This window comes from Oryctolagus cuniculus, chromosome 10, assembly GCF_964237555.1.
Source record: "Oryctolagus cuniculus chromosome 10, mOryCun1.1, whole genome shotgun sequence".
Lineage (NCBI taxonomy): Eukaryota > Metazoa > Chordata > Mammalia > Lagomorpha > Leporidae > Oryctolagus > Oryctolagus cuniculus.
The window spans coordinates 74891078-74909046 of NC_091441.1; the positions used below are offsets into that span (position 1 = coordinate 74891078).

The window sequence follows — 17969 nt, forward strand, 5'->3', positions numbered from 1 at the left end:
CCTTAATTACTTGAACCATCACAGCTGTCTCCCAAGATCCATATTAACAGGAAGCTACAGTCAGTACCTGGAGTGGGAAATCAAAGCCAGGTACTCTAATGTAGGACACAGGCATGCTAACCAGTGTCAGACAAGCCACTCTTCCCAACCTTGATGATCTGTTCTCTGACAGTTCACTTCCTTCACAGTAGAGCCTATGAATGGCTGACAGCTTTCTGGAGTTGAGCTCAGGCTGAGTTGGTTAGGAGTTGAGAACTATGTTAGATACCAGGTCCCCCTTCAGGCTCCCACTTGCAAGCCTGTAGCCTGGGCAAACTCAGCACTTACTCTTTTGGAATTTGTGTCTGTTTCCATCTGGAGTCCCTTTCCCGTGTTTCCACTGCTGTAACTCAGAGGCTAACGCAGCATCTGGCACATAGTAGGTTCTCAGTAAATATCTGTTGAATGACCAAGAAAAGAAAGCACAGCACCCAGTTTTAATGAAGGCCGCATAATGAAAAGGGCAATGTTTCATTCAGTCTTTGCACGTCTTGTGTCTTGTGTCTACCAGGTGCGGTACTGGAATAACGGAGAGGAAGAGGACTTGTCAAGCAAAGTGAAAGTGGCAGGAAATGAGACATCAGCCAGACTCCGAGGCCTGAAAAGCAACCTGGCCTATTACACAGCTGTCCGAGCTTACAACAGTGCAGGTGCTGGTCCCTTCAGCACCACCGTTAACGCAACCACCAAGAAAACACGTACGTACATTCCCCATTTTTTGAATGTCAACAAAAATAATTTGTATTAAAAATAATAACCTTCTTTATCATTTGAAATGGGCAACTCAAGTCATTAATCCCACTGGATGATACAAACCTAAATCCAAACTCTTGTAAATTCAGAGCCACACATAGCCTTGTCTTTCTGATATCCCCAAATCTTAATGCAGAAACTCCATGTGAAAATGAATGTACACCTTTTGGAAATTTTTAGTGTGAAGTGTTAAGTTGAATCTATCCACGTTTCTCTTAAAATGTGATAAGCTCCATTGGGTTTACTTTCATGTATTTCTAGTTCCCCAAAGCTTGAGGATTTCTGATAAGCATGAATAAGTCAACTTTAATACTTAAGAATCATGAGTGATTTTTCTCTACTTTCCCTTCTTGCATTATTCAAAAGATGGCAATAAACATGCAGAGGTTATCAGCAGAAGATGCTGGGCCCTGCGAACGTACTGATACTTTAGAAAATCCAGCCAGAATTGTCAGTGTTGGCCTCAGAACTGAGTCCTGCTTAGCCATGAGTTCATCTGCAGCTAAGATGGTCTTCAAGAAAGTCAGCGGATGATTTTGTAGTGTCTCACAAGTATTTCATTAGATGACTCTCACCAGTATTCACGTAGTCATTGTGTTATCTTGCTGCTTTCTCACTGTGAGACTGTTTGAGTTGCTGCTGTCATTGTCATCCTAGCTAGTAGTGATTAAGAATGTTCTAGTTCCCAAACATTTTATGGTCTTTCCCATTGTATTTACACCCACACACAATGATATTTTTACCTGAAGTGGTTTTTTTTTATTTTCAAAATGGATTAATTCAGTATATATTGACATAGCTGGCTTTATGTGGGAATGAGGCAGTTATTATGGTTGGTTGCCAATTTTTTAATGCATTTTTGCTTCTTTGTGTCATTTCAAACATCGTTTTACATTTTTTGGCTAAAATTTCTAAGAACTCCAACAATATAAAATTGGATGTGATTGGCTATTGTTAGACTTTGAAATAAATATACATAATACTAGTACTTCAGATGCTAATTAACCAGTGCTAATTTGATCAGGGATGTTGAAATGTTTGTCTTTGCATTAATGGCTAGCATCTAGTATAATGTGCACTAACAACTAGGATAATGAGCACAGCAGCACAAAAGTTTAGCAACAAAACATGTTAATCCCTTTCCTCACATCCATTTGTAAGCAGCCAGTGAATGTGACAATTTAACCTTATCCTTATTTAATTATTAGGAAAAATTTGACCTGATCATTATTTATAACACAGGGTCACTGTTAGACCAAGGACCATATTGATTAGGAAATACATAAACTGAAAATATTCTGTACTTACAACATATTTCACCAAATATGTTTGAGGTCCTCAGCAATACTTCTGAATTAATATGACTTAAATATGTATCATAGTCAACACACAGCATCTATGAAAAATTCTGATTACAAACATAAACACAGACAGGTTTATCTGGCTCTTTCTTCTGACTTAATAATTGATGTAATTTACTGACTAAGAAATTAGGATTGTAAAAGTCAGTGTGGCATCATGGTGGAATCAGGGAATTGGGAAGGGAGAAGAGACCAATTATAAATTAATATGAACATCTTGATAATGTACAATGAATTTTTTTTTAAAAAAGCAAAACTTCTAATTTAGAGGTAGAATTTAAGAGATGTCAGAGGTAGGAGTTTGTACATAATGAAGATGATCATTATGGTATAAATGGCTTACACTTACCAAGCAATTTCCAGTCGTGGTGCAAAGCACTTTCCATCTATTGATCCTAAATTCTCACAGCAACGCCACAACCTGGAAGCTATTAGCGTCCTCGCTTTAGAGGTGGGGAAGCTTAGGCACATGGCAATTTCTCAACTTGACTGCAGTCACATAGTAACAGGACAGTCGTCCAAATCCAGACATAATCTTAGCCACAGTGTTATCCTCTCTCGAAGCCATATAATTAGAATATTCATGGCTCATTTAACACCAGTATTATTGTGATTTTGCTCCATGCCTGGGAACTGAGTAAGGTAATCAAAGATAACCAGAACCCCTATGCTCATGGAGCTATCACCTGATAGGAATTCCAGCTGAATCAACCTCTTAGAACAGTGAGCTCCTATTGACACGGTTCAGCTGGAGCTTGTATGTTGATTTATAGGTGTTATTAGAGAATAGTTTCCTACACTGGGTGGGAAATGATTTTGATATTTATCAAATCCTAATCATCCTAAAATCATTTATAAAGAACATGTGTTAACTTTTAAACTTATGTTACCAATTTTTCAAACATGTACCCAAAAACAAGTACAACAGTCTTTAAAGCCATTTCTAGGGTGGCTCCTGATAGCTCTTACTGAATATGGTTTAGCTTCAAAACCTATGGCAGAATTTTGGTAAGACTCCTGTGATTAGCACTATGAAGGGAATTGGCTGTAGGCCTCAAACGTGCAGTACTAACTACTAAGGCAGCATTTGTTTTACATGATTGCTCTGTCTTCTCTGGAGTCTCCATTGGATGGAGAAGAAATCCTTTTGTGTCTTCTTCATTCTACCTTTGTGCCCAGCACAAACCCAGTACTTGCAAATGTTGAATGGATGGCTGAATGGGTGAAAGAAATCTGAAGACAGAGGCCTGCCTGAGTGCTATTGTTAATCAAATGTGCTTCCCCCTGATGCCAGGCACATTGCGCATTGGAAACACACACTGCTCTGTATAATCTTGCCTGAAGTCTCATGTGCTCCTCATCATGAAATTCTGTATGCAAGGCTTTGTATCAAGACAGATATTAGATGATATTTCTGATTAATGTAAAATAACACAGGGATTCTCAAGATAAATACTGTAGCTTCCATTAAACACTTAATTTTTGATATCCAAATACTTATGCTTTCTAAAAGCATTTTACGTTAAACACTAATTAGCCACTTTAAGTAATCAAAGATGAGCTTCTGTCACTTGCCACCCGAAGAGAGTTACTCTGAACCAGTGTCTTCCATCTAATGGAGCTGATGAGGGAAATTTGCAGATGGCTGAACATGATGGAATTTGTTGGTTTCTAAAAGGAAACATATTGAGAGTTTTATGTTCAGAGTTTTCAAGAAAGAATTTCTAGGACAAATATTCTGCTTTGAATAATTTGAAAGTCAAGTATTACCTCTGGCTTTTAGTATAAATAAATCCAGACACTCAAACAATGCCTTCAAGAATCATCTAATAAGGTATCAAAACTATTTTTCTAAAACTGAGTTATTGATTTCTCTTTCCACCCCATTGTAAACCTATCTCTTCTACAATATTCCCCATTTCAGTAAATTCAACTCCATTATTTCGGTTCTTCAGGACAAAAATCTTAGCATCACCCTAACTCTTCCCTTTCTCTCATACCCTACAATGTGGGCAGACTCTGGCTTCTAAATATATCAAGAATCTACCACTTGTTACTGCCTTCATGCTGCCACTCCAGCACGAGCTACTTCCATCTCTCACTGTGTAGCCAATTTCCACCAAAGTAATGCTGATGATGTCATTCCTATATGCAGAATCTTCTGGTCACTGTCCATCTAGTCCAGATAAATGCTACATCCTTAAAAAAGCAACAAAGTATTTATTCTCCTGTTTCTACTCTCACTTTCTACTATTTTCTACCTTATCCATTCCACTTCATTTCACAGCTTCTGCTTTGCTGTTGCCTCTGCCTAGAAGACTCTGCAGATACTCACCTGATACTCCACCTGTTTCAGCTCCCTCATTACCTCAGTACCACCTGAGCACCACGTTTAAAAGTGCAAGGCCTCTCCTCCTGGCAACCCCCCTCTCCTTCTCTGTGCTGTGCCCTTATGGATGTCTTGTGTGTGTTGATTGTATTGCTGTCACCCCACCCTGCAGGGACTAAGTGTCAGCTCCTTCAGGGAAGACACTTCTGCCTGGTTTGACCATTGTTCCGTATCCATTGTCTAAGTAATCATAGTTTGTGCCCAGTATTTGTTGAATGATGACTCTCTCTATCACCTGTCTGCACTCCTCCCTAGCTTCATTCTAAGGTAACTGTTTTGCTATAATACCTTAAGGGCTCTTTTCTGTCAATCAGGGGTCCCAAGAAATGTGAGCAGCTCCTTTCTGATTATTCCACTCAGAGCTATGTCAGCTTATTATTGATTCATTTCTAGTGAATGCCTGTTCCTGAGCCAATTCAAGTTGTTGGAAAGACTTGATTGATTTGTTCTGGATCACATGCCCAGACTCCCTAGAAACAAGGCTATCTTCTTTATGTCTTTGCTAATTATTGTATGTGGTATAGAATTGGGAAAATAGAGCAATACTAAAAGATACATTCAGCTTTGCATTTTGGTTTTTGCTTTCCCAAATGCAATGCTTATCCATGTGAGTTAAGCCAAAAACACATGCCTGATTCTAAGGAAACCAATGCAGTGTGTCTTCAGGAAGTAGAAAGGAAATGTGAGTCAATGAGCACTGAAAGAGTGAGTAGCTCAGAGATTTTTAATAAAATGAATATTCCCACCTCCAACACACAATTTGGAATTTCTAAAGTCTTCCTGTGTACAATTGAATATGATAACCACCTAGTGTAAGTTATGGCTCATGATATATTTTAATATGAGGAATTGCAAATTTTGTGATTTACCTCATTTTTTGCCACTCTTTGGGCTTCTCAACTAATATGTACATAGCATCTTTTTTAAAAATTGACTTAGCAACTTTTATATTAAAATATAATCCTAATTCTATTTTTTTCTCTCTTTTTAAAAAATTTACTTTAATGAAAGATACGAGATCTCACCCATTGGTTCACTCTCCAGATGCCTTCAATGGCCAGGACTAATCCTTGGGAACTCAATCCACATCACCCACATGGTTAACAGGAATCAAATCACTTGGGCAATCAGTCCTGCCTCCTAGGGTCTGCACTAGTAGGAGCCAGAGCTGGGAATTGACCCTAGGCACTTTGATATGGGATTATTGTCATCATTAGAAGCACCTTAAACACTAGGCTCACTCTTAGAATCTAACTTCATATCTGTGCAGTGGAGAAGCAGAGAATAAGTTTAACAATACAATGAAAAAATAGGCCAACAGGCTGTTGCTCATACAAACCTCTGCACCTGCTTCCCCTTTGTGATAATAGTGTATTAAAGACCTGCAAGCCCCCACACCCAACTTTCTCTCAAAAGCACTGGGAAGGCTGGAAGAGAATTTCTCTGTAGGTGACTGAATGCTTCTTGTTGATTTTTCTGTGTATCACATCCCACCTATGTGTGTAAATTACTTGTGTTTGTGTACCACAAATCACACATACACCAATGGAATACACTGCTTAATAGTGTGCATTCCTCAGATTTATGAATGATTCTTTTTTTCCTGTCTTTGGGATTCAGCAAAGTTATCTCTCATTGTGCAGGCTCTGAAGAAAGATAAAGTAATATGCAATTTTACCAGGATTCAAAGAGGAAATTCCAGCTAATATAGAATCATGCAAATCTTGTGTGTAAATCTTATGAACTTGATTTAGTGACAGCTTTGGCACTCCCTGGAAAATCTGTCCCAGTTGCCTCTGAATACTCTAGCCAGTTGACTGTTTATAGTTTACAGTCTCAGACATTTTTATTACCGAAAGAAGAGGAAATTTTGGTTAAAGAAATTCCCAGAAAACAAATAAAGACCTGCCCTGATACCCTAGGTGGGACCCCATGGCTGATCTTTAGATGAGTTTAAAAGATGTTTTTGTTTCATTTTAGAATAGTAAATCAATTTAATATGATCAAAAATTAGATCCATTGTGAAAGTTTCAATAATCCCAAAACAAATATATATCATTGTTGGAGAGAAAGTGGCTTTTAGTTGTTTGACTTTTTGCACAATATCACAGGCTTAAGCAGCTTAATTGCACATGTTGGTGATTATCTCAAGTAAAGTCCAAGTGCAAAGTGTACCTTCCAGCTCTTGGCGATAACATCCACTTATCATGTAAGTCATGTTATTACCATCAGATGGCCAAAAACAAGAGTTAAGAAACAAACTGAGTTTTGTATAATTAATCACAGCAAGCATATGTTCTTAAAATTCCATATTTTGAAAGTAAATGCCAGTTTCACTCTCACCACTTTGAAGACATCACCAATTGAAAACTCCCAATTACAATGTTCTTTAACAACCTCTACATTTTATTACATAAAGGGAGAACATTCAATGTAGGAAGTTTCGGAAAAAAGAAAATTATACAGCAGAAAATTAAACTCACTCATAATCTCATCACTCAAAAATGGCGTCATTGATATCATTTGTCTTTGCAGAATTGTGTTTTATGGGATGTTTCTAGTATCAGTGGAAGGTATACTATATATTTTTAGTTTCCTGTATATCATAACCATGTACATGTAATACTCCATTGGCATAATACACTGCAGCTCATTTATCCATTTTCCTGTTGGTAGACAGGTCTTGTATTCTCACCTTCACACAATGATAGTAATATAACTGTAAGCACTGGTTTGGAGACAGATATCTGCAGAATAAATAAAATCTATAAAGCTGCTATTGATTCTGGATATCAGACACACAGAGGACTGAGATAAGTACATAAAGAACAATAATAATAAAAACCTTTCAAGATCAAATTTTTGTTACAAAACACAAAGCTATTTAAATAATTTTATAGCCCATTAATTAGTGCTGTGCTATAAATATAGTGAGATGTCACCTCTCTGCTTGATTTACATTAGTTTTAAGCAGCATTTGTTTTCCACTTTAGCATCCTATCATCAATAGAAATTGAAATAACAGAGGGAAAATCTGTAGGATATGAATGTTGACATGATTTCCAAAAAAATTTCAAAATGTAGTCCATATATCAGATTAGGTGTAATAAAGCTTGGGGCCAAAACTGATCTGGGTTGTACTTCCACATGAGATAGAATACAAAAAGTGAAGTTACAAGTCCTGGAATTATGCTGTCTACTGTCTCCTACCCATTCCTACTTCAGTACTTAGCTTCCTGCCTTTGCAGAAATTCCCTGTGTTGCTTCACAGCTCTTGGATTGCTGGCTAATAACTTTGTCATTCAGATTAGGCTAGCTCAGGCCACAATACCCCAAACCCCCAAGCCTCAATGGCCTAGAAATGTTTCTTTTATAGCCATATTTAATGGTCCAGGATGAGTGAGAAGCAGATCTGACTCATTCCACCTTCCCACCAGGACCCAGACTGAAGGAGCAGCCACTTTCTGGGATAGCTCTTCTCAGGGCAAAGGGGAAAAAGAAAAAGGTGAACCATTCTCCCTAGTGGTCTTTAAAGATGCCACTTCATAACAGCCCATTTTCCTTTTTTTCATGCTCATTGGCTGAAGCAGTCCTGATGATGGAAGCTAATGTCTGGGAGATGGCAACGAAAGGGAGAAGTGTATCTTCCTGCAGGCAGAAACCATGGTCTCTGAAAGTGAGGCAGATAACCATCATCTTCCTATGTGCCAGCAGATTTAATGGGAGTTATCTGACTCCATATAATACCTCTCAATGGTTGTATATCTAGCAAGGCTTCTTAATTATATTTTTAATTGTAGTGAAGTACACATAAAATTTACCATTTTAGCCATTTTTCATTGGACACTTCAATGGGGCTAAGTATCTTCATATTGCTGTGCCATAGGTCTCCAGATCTCTTCTCAGCTTGCAGATGGGAAACTGTCCCTCATTAAACAGCTCCCCACTCCCCCTCCACCAGCCTCTGGCACCCCTGTTCTCCTTTCTGCCTCTGTGGATTTCACTACCATAGATACCTCATTGGTGGAATCATATAGTGCTTTTTGTGTGGTGTGTGTATGTGATTGGTTTATTTCACTTAGTATAATGTCCCCAAGGTTCAACCATGCTGTATAGCATGTCCTTATTTCATTGCTTTTTTAAGGCTGAATAATATTCTGTTAAATGCATATATCATACTTTGTTTATCCATTCATCTTTTGGTGGACAATTTAAATTGGGTTGCTTCTGACTTTTGACTAATAATGCTGCAATGAACATGAGTAAATGATGTTTTTGTCTTTTTTAAAACTCTGGGGTCCAGATAACCCATATACAGAGATGAGCATTAATGGCAAAGTAATGCTATGAGGATCTAGTAAATGGTTATATAAAGGCACGTTCTGCAATGCCCAACATGTTACAGATGTTTGATCAGCATTACCTGACTGACAGTAATAGAATTTTGAACATGGAAAATAGTTTAGAATTCTCCAGATGATGTTATTCTTACCTGTGATTAAAAAAAGGATTATTTTTAAGGTTGCTCACAAACATGTTTAAATCTTTTTAAAGGAAGCATTAGATTATTTTATTTTATTTTCGGCTATTTGCAAAGAATTTAATTAAAAAGAGCAATGAGAAAGAAATTCCTACACTCGATAGACAAGGCAGGCATTTCAATAAAGGACGGACAGCCCAGCCTGTAGTCAGACTAGGTTTTACTGGACATGAGTTTGGGCCCCTCCATTTCTTCTCCCCTCCTCCCTCTTCTGGGAAAGTGCAGGCGGGGGAGTTTTGAATGTGGACTTCCCCTAAACAACCCCCTCCTCATCAAGTTTCTTATCTATTGCAGAAGTAAATAGTCCAGTTGGCCAGCTGTATTGGTGAATTCATTTTGATAAAGGACAAACAAGGACACCTTGGGCTAAAGGGGACAGATAAGAGGCTAGGTCCTGGTTTCTAAGACTTGTTTCCTCCTTCCACTACAGATACTGTCTTTCAAATAAATTAAAAAAATTTTTTTACCTCTTATATACATAAGCTAGTATCTACCTAGAGACCTTAGCTGCATTTATGTTAGAAGGCATCAAAAATGTTGCTGTTAAGTCAAGCTCATTATTGGGTGAATCTTATTGTTTAGTATGAGGTTAATGTAGACATTTACATTTTAAAAAAATCAAGTCAACTCTTTATAAATAGCAAAAATGACAAAAGCAATACATGACAAAAGCATTATATGACTCTCTGATGCTGAAAAACGTTGATAATCAGGATTCAAAAAGAACAGTCAGACCCAGGACAAGCTTTTTTATTTTTCATTCCCTTTCAGTTTTCCTGTTTTTTGTCTTTCTGTCATTTCAAAAAGTATTCATTTCTGGCTAAACTCACTCCACTTATCTGTTTGGGGACTCAAACAAGGTAAACCCCAATGTCAGTCACTTCTTCTGCAAGGCAGGTATCGGGATAGGTGATTCAACCATAATTACTCAAGCTCTCTAAAACCTCCAAACACATACCTTTTGGTAAGACAGACCATTGTAAAGCAGCATCAAATCAAACCTGTGCCAGGCCACGGGAAATGACACTCTGGGGAGATGTTCTGACAGCTCCACCTTCCTGTCATGTGGATTGAGCCACCAGAATTGGTTATTAGTATTTCAACCTTAAGCAACTGCCATTTATATTTGTTATCAAAGCGTTGCAGCTTGGACAATCTTAGCTGACCTAATTCATTATTAATATCATACTACAAAATTTTAGAGACAACATAGAATAATTTTAAAGAGAAGACAGTGAGCAAGAGAACCCCCAGAGAATATAGTCTTGTGTGGGGTCATCAGTTACACACAAGTAACCGAGAGCTCTTCTGAGCTGTGAGTGTATTTTCTTTATGAAGGAGCCAATAATTCATAGAAATTTCCCTGGATAACCACTCATTTATATCACTTTCTCATTACGAATCCCGTTAAGCCAATCACCATCTGTAGTTAAATGCACAAGGACACCATATTACAGTACTTTTCTGGGCAATTGTGATTCTATTGGTTAGTAACTAATATTATGCTTGCTGTTTGTGGATGACAAGAAACTGAATTCCCAGTGTCCTACCTGAGTTGGCACTGAGTAATGCCCGAGATGACTCCCCACTCCCCATCGTGGTTGACAGTCCAGTGTTCCCAAGAGAAAGATAAACTAGGAATCCATGTGTATAAGCCTGAGAGAGTTTCATTAATTCACTAATGGAATTCTCATTAACTTTTTAGTGTGTTGCCTTATTTTTCTCAAAAACGGATTTAAACTTGGAAAATGAAGACTTTAAAATATGGACCCTCTGTTGCAGTTTTTCATGTGTGTAGCCATTACTTCATGAGAATAAATCTAAGTAATCCTTATTTTTGATTGCCTCTCATTTTGCTCATCTTACAAGGCTGGCTTAAAAATCATCCACACTTCATTTCCTGTGACTTTAATCTGCTCCTTTGGCAATTTCTCTCAGCCTCTGTGTCAAAACAAGTTGCACTGCCTGCCTCTCTCGACTCATCAAGCCTCCCTCTAGTGGTGGGTAAAGGAATTTCCTTATCTGTCAGCCTGCCAGCCCGTCTTCTCTGAAACATTAAATGCCGTAAAGTGTGAAGTGACCTAAGGTATATGATGAGTAGGATAAAATGAATTATCTCGCAATTAAAGTGAAATACCTTTTTAAGGGAGAGTTCGCTACTGTTATTTTTCTGATTCCATCTATAAACCATGCATCACCAAAGAGATACTGCTCTATTTCCACTAGCGTCCTGCGCTGGTCATTTATCTGCTCCGTGTGAAATAACACTCCGTGATCATATCGGTTTTAATTTCTCATTTTGCATTTCCAGCTCCCAGTCAGCCACCAGGAAATGTTGTCTGGAATGCTACCGACACGAAAGTGTTACTTAATTGGGAGCAAGTTAAAGCAATGGAGAATGAATCAGAAGTAACAGGATACAAAGTAAGCTGCAGTATTTGCAAAGCGTTGTTGCCTTCTTTCTGTGCTTTCCAAGGGATGCTGGATCCAGTGAATTTTCTAAACATTGGTGATGTGCTTTCTGTAATCTAATTTTGACATAGATGTCAAACATTTCATAAAGAGAGTAGTTTACTAAAATCTCTGATTTTTAAAATGCAGATGCATATCAAATAATTCCACTAACATGGGAATTTTGGACACAGTATAAATTGTGCACTTATCAATTTGCTGCTTCTGATGCTCACCTATATATTATTTTATAAACAACAAAAATATTGGCTCTGATTCCTTGATTAGGCATCCCAGGGGCTCATACAGTATGGCCCTGCCCTACCTCTCCAGCCTCACAACGACTCAATCCAGCTAAGCCTTTCCATGGAAGCATTTGCTCTTCTCTCACTTCCTTAAATTTTTCCAAAGATTTATTTATTTGAAAGGCAGAGCAACAGAGAAGGGGATGGGGGTGCAGAGAGAGATCTTCTATCTACTGGTTCCCTCCCCCAAAGGGCAACAATAGCCAGATCTGGAACAGGCCAAAGGCAGGAGCCAGGGACTCCATCCTAGTCCCCCACATGGGTAGAGGGTGCCCAAGTATTTGGGCCATCTTCCATTGCTTTCCTAGGCTCATTAGCAGAAAGCTGGATTAGAAGTGAAGTAGGGGCTGGTGTTGTGGTATAGTGAATAACCTGCCACAGTCTGAAATGGCAGCATCCATATGGGCACCAGTTCAAGACCCAACTTCTCCACTTCTGATCTAGTTCCCTGCTAATGCACCTGGGAAAGCATTGCTGGATGGCTCAAGTGCTTGAGTCCCTGCACCCATGTGAGAAACCTGGAAGAAGCTCCAGGCTCCTGGCTTCTAATGGGCCTAGACCCAGCTGTTGTTGCTATTTGGGGAGTGAACCAGCAGGTGTAAGATCTCTTTCTCTCTCTCTCTCCCTCTCCCTCTCCCTCCCTCTCTCTCTCTAACTCTGCCTTTCAATAAATAAATACTTTTTTAAAGAAATAAGTAAAGCATCCAGGGCACAGCAGAACTCCAGTGTGAGACGCCAGCCTAGCATGTGGCAACCTGACCTGCTGCACCACAATGCCAAACCCCACCTCCTTGGCTTTGAGAACCTGATAATTCTTCCACATGCTAAGCCCTAATCAGAGTCCTGTGGACAGAGCTGAGAAAGCAATTTATAGTCCAGTGGGTATAAAAAGACAAGATAATTTTGGAGTCACAACTTCCATGAACAAAACAAAAGAGAGCAGTATAAGAAATAAGTATTTGGCCAGCGCCGTGGCTCACTAGGCTAATCCTCCACCTAGCGGCGCCGGCACACTGGGTTCTAGTCCTGGTCGGGGCACCGGATTCTGTCCGGGTTGCTCCTCTTCCAGGCCAGCCCTCTGCTGTGGCCTGGGAAGGCAGTGGAGGATGGTCCAAGTGCTTGGGCCCTGCACCCCATGGGAGACCAGGATAAGCACCTGGCTCCTGCCTTCGGATCAGCGCGGTGCACTGCAGCGATGCAATGGCCGTGGCGGCCATTGGAGGGGTGAACCAATGGCAAAAGGAAGACCTTTCTCTCTGTCTCTCTCTCCCTGTAAAAAAAAAAAAAAAAAAAAAAAAAAAAAAAAAAAAAAAAAAAAAAAGGAAGAAATAAGTGTATTTGTTTATTTTAGGTTTTCTATAGGACTAGCAGTCAAAATAATATGCAAGTGCTGAGCACTAATAAAACGTCGGCTGAACTCTTGCTCCCCATCAAAGAAGACTATATCATTGAGGTCAAGGCCACAACAGATGGAGGCGATGGGACCAGCAGTGAACAGATCAGGATTCCAAGGATAACCAGTAAGTGGATGGAAGTCATTCATTGCTTCCTTCATTTGTATCAGTGTTGTCAGCTCCAAGAGGAAGTCAATCGCAGCGCCTCCTTCTGTTCTTCCTCCCCAGCCTGTCTTTCATTCAGGCACTGAGAAGGTTTTAGAATATTCGAGATGAGGGTGGGAGCAATTCCTTCAGATGCATACAAAACAGGAGGAAAGATAAGGATGAAAGGAAGGACATAAGAACACTTAGCAACACCTTATTAATTTTATTTCCCCCTCATTCTGCCTAAATCTGCCCTTGAATTGTTTATAGAAACAGAATTCCCTGAGCATTTCTCAAAAACAGTGTTGAACCCTGACACTGGTTGTAGGATCTTTAGTATTCCAGTCTTTGGGCTTCAACAAACTGTAGATCAGTCTTATTCATTCTTGAAGTAGAAGAAATAACATTAGTTAGGTCATAAACCCCTCAGGTGTGCCAAACTGAAAGGTAGCTTTTTAGAAGAAATTTTGTTTTTAATTTCAAAGAAGCTTCCCCTTAAGTTTTCCATTCAGAGTGTACCTGAGACCTGCTTTACTTATGGAGATTGCACTTGGAGAGGCAAGCAGACTTTGCCACACTTAGGAGCAGCGTCAAAAGAACTCGCAGAAATTTATTTCCTAATTCCATTTTCCAAACAAATTTGAAGCCCGCCTGTGTTTTATCAGTGACAATGGCAGAAGCAATTTTGTCTTTTCTTGTAAATTCCATGTCTGGAGTTTCAGGGCCTCCACCTGACTACTGTAGGGCCCATTTTGTCTTCATATTCAAGTCTAGTTCTTAGTGACAAAAATGACTTTATTCATTGCCCTACTTGATGTTATCAAGAAACCAAGATTGAAACTTTTGTCTTTAATCTTGCAAAAGGGAATGACTGACATTCCCAGCTGCAGAGAAGGGGAGATGTAAGAACTTGGAGGAATTTTATATTTCCAAGAAATCATAAAGACCATCATACTTAGACTAAAACCAGCAAATGAAGCCATCCTACAAAAATGAGAACTATTGATCTTAAAATTCAGTTCTGCAATGTAAAAGTCTGTAAAATGTCATTTTGTGCTACTGACATTTCTAAAGCCGTCTGCACTTGAGTTTATTATTATTAATTTAGGTTATAAAATAGTCAACACGTGCTTTACGTTCCCTGGGTAGTGCAAGGTATAGAGTTAGGTTACAGCAGACAAACTGGCACTGATAAAAGAAGGCAGCTCTCTACTTTTTCAGGGACAGACACGGTTTAGCCTTTCACGGCTGCTGGGTCCAAGGGCTACCCTTTCCTCTGACCTCTGCCACCTCGCTGAGTTTGCACAGTTTGGCGACTGTGCAAGGCTGGCTCTCCGAAAATGGAACTTTTGTCAACTGCTTCTTAAAAATGTTTTATAATAGGCATAATAATGTAGCTGGGAATGCATAAAATAGAAACAAGCACAGATTTTTCCAGACTCTTATCCAATGAAGCTTTCTTTAATTAAACCATTGAATTATCTCAAAATTGTTTGTGATCTAGTATAATTGTTTTCAAAATGATTAAGTTGTTTTTCCAATTTCAATTAAAGTTAAATAATACTAGATGAACAAAGCCTGGACTCACTTAAGAAAACTTGCGCACATCAGTGTCTTTATAGATACTGTTGATAACTGGTATAGCCTGCATCTGTAAATAAAATGAGGACAAATAATAACGTGATCCTGGGGGATGTTCACACTATAATTTGATTTTGATCCTAAAGGCATTCCTTTTCCCTGGTGTCTAAGTCCATTCAGGCTACTTTAACAAAATATCATGGGCTGAGTATCATAGAAGTAACAGACATTTATTTAATTCTCATGGTTCTGGAGGTTGGAAAATCCAAGATCAAGGTCCTGGCCTCTTTGGTGTCAATTCTTAAAAGATTCGCCTCCTAACACCATCACACTGGGGGGATAGGATTTCAGCATGAGATTTCTTGGGTGACACAAACCTTTGTATAGTATGTACATTGTATATGGGTGCAGTTCTTAGTAATGAGCTGTGATCACCTTTGGCAGGTATGGATGCAAGAGGATCCACTTCAGCCATCTCCAACGTCTGCTCTGTGTCAGGCTATATCCCTATAGCACTCTTCTTTATTGTGAATGCCCTGTGGTGATATCTACTCTTTTTTGGTACTCATCGGAAAGTTCATTGGTTACCCGAAAAAAGTGCTTTCATGAAACGCAGTGATTATGCATGTGTTTTTCAACCCTGTATTTTTAACTTTCTACTTCATTATAGGTAAAATATGAATATAATAAAACAGTACATCCTTTTAGGGGAATCTGAAATGCCTTAATATTTACTTGATAAACCAAAGGAATTTACATATTATGTACTTCAGATTTTTGATATAATTGATCTTAAGCTATGAATTTAAGCACTGCCTATAGTTAAAGACTCACACACTCTCAAGTGTACACACACACACACACACACACAGAGGCACAGATAAACAGATGTGAAGGTTTTTTTTTCATTAATAAACTCACTTAATCCGAATGCTATTTCCTTATTATAACAGCAGTATTTCTAAGATGTAATCAGTGTCATTTTGAAATGCTGACTTAAATCCTCAAAGGTAAAAAATGCATTTTAAAAATTATCAAGTTGGATGAAGGCAGGATGTGATTTGGAGAGTGGGGCTGGAAGTGCCTGTCTGGGCTCTGGTTCAGGATACTATGAAATGGCCAAGAGAATTTAGAAACCACTTTGCTCTCTGAATTTCTCAATTACTCGTCTGTAAAAGGTAGAGATAATAATACGATCTGCTCCGTCTCTGCCCCATAAATCAATCGTTTAATGATAGAGAGGAAAACATGAAAGTACTTTGGCACCCCAAATGCAGCGGGCCTGTGCTGAATGTTACCATGAATTTCCTTCAGTACGTAGAAGTTACGAGGACCGGCTGGTTCATCTTGCATTCTACTTTCTAGAGAATGCCTTCTATTCCAATCGGTGATAAAAATTGGACGTAATCACATTTTATCCATTCTCAAAAAATTAGAACAAAATTTAAAAAGGAATTGTTTCCTTCATGCCTATGAACGAGCTTTCAGGTTTTATTAAAAGCTGGTGTGAACAATAAGCAAGGACCTGAATCTCAACTCAAATATTAAACAAGATCCACAGAATCCTTCATTTCCAATTTCTGATTCCATTAAGGGGCCCTCTCCTCTTTGGGTGGTGGAGATGGTTTTTTAATGAAATCCCACCTTGTATCTGAGTGAGTCTGGCAGGCTTTTTAGTTTCTGAGTTAAATTTGTAATAGAACCATGGTGATGCTGCTGACTTTGATATGTATGACTCAGTCTTTCAATATATGCTTTTCAAAGGATTGTTGGAGACATGACTTCATAGCAATATGTAGAGAATATATGAAAATTGGCAGATTGAGTGTTAGACATTGCAAAATCAATTTTTTTACCTCTTTCCTACCAATTTCACATTTTGCTGGAACTTGTTCATATTTCCATAGATAACAGAATTTGAGAACCAACAGTTCAGAAATCAAGAAAAAAAATAAAAATTAGGAAATTCTGATATCCTTATAAAATACCACTTTACATTTAGAGATTACATTTAAGTTAATGTCATCTTACACGAAGGAGAAAAATGTAACTTTCTCTGTAAGATCTGTATATAGTGTATATATCTAGAAAATAATCGGAATGGCTAGTAAATTTCATTTGACCGTTGTTATTTCCAGTCAAAAAGTGAGGAAGCACCTTCTCCAGTACTTGTATTTTATGCTACATGTAATGGAGTTGTACCTTTTTATTATTTAGTAATTTCTATACTATGTTCCTATACTCTTTGTTTTCAAGATGATTATTATTTCATGTCCTTTCTAGCAAAATATCTCCATGAGATATGTACTTTGTTTCATATTGAAAAGTATAAAATTTATCTTTAAATTCCTGTGTGTGTATCCTATGGTTATCTGTATGTATTATTTTCTATTATTCTAATAAAATTTATAATAATCAAGGCTCATATATCATTTATTGTGATAAGAACTTCTACAGAGGCAAAGAGGGAACCATCATAGCTTTGGAGGTGTTATTATTTCTTCTATGTTTCAAGCAAAAATTTAGCTTTCCCATTTTTTGACAGGATATTTTAAATAATATTTTTATATTGTACTAATTTAATAAAATCTGCACTTTGAGACAATACCCTCACCCCCCCATATTCAAGATATTTCAACTCTGAGGAAAAGGGAAACAGAAAACCCACTTTATGGAATTATGGTGCCTAATTTCTTTGGCTTTGTGTGGCCACAAGTGGCTCCTCCCATATTTTTGACAAGTAGTTTCTTAAAATGTATCAGGCCCAGAGCAGTGCTATGGCATAGTAGGTTAAGCTGTCGACTGCAATGCAGGCAATCCATATGGGTGCCAGTTCAAGTTCTAGCTCCTCCACTTCCAATGCAGCTCCTTGCTAATGTGTCTGGGAAAGCAGCAGAGGATGATCCAAGTGCTTGGGCCCCTGCACCCACATGGGAGACCTAGAAGAAGCTCCTGGCTCCTGGCCCCTGTCTTTGTCCTGGCCCCGCACTGGTCGTTGTTGCCTTCTGG

At 38.5% G+C, this 17969-nt stretch overlaps 1 protein-coding gene across 2 annotated transcripts in view; it reads left to right on the forward strand.

The window, feature by feature from the left end:
- CNTN3 (contactin 3) overlaps positions 1-17381 on the forward strand; it is a 423339-nt gene extending 405958 nt beyond the window's left edge. For both annotated transcript variants that reach the window (XM_051851466.2, XM_008260940.4), the window contains 4 exons: positions 551-737; positions 11394-11506; positions 13190-13358; positions 15405-17381. In XM_051851466.2, the coding sequence (XP_051707426.1) occupies positions 551-737; positions 11394-11506; positions 13190-13358; positions 15405-15505 (570 nt within the window). In that variant the 3' untranslated portion in view covers positions 15506-17381. The remainder of the gene's footprint in view (positions 1-550; positions 738-11393; positions 11507-13189; positions 13359-15404) is intronic.
- Positions 17382-17969: the final 588 nt, after the last annotated feature.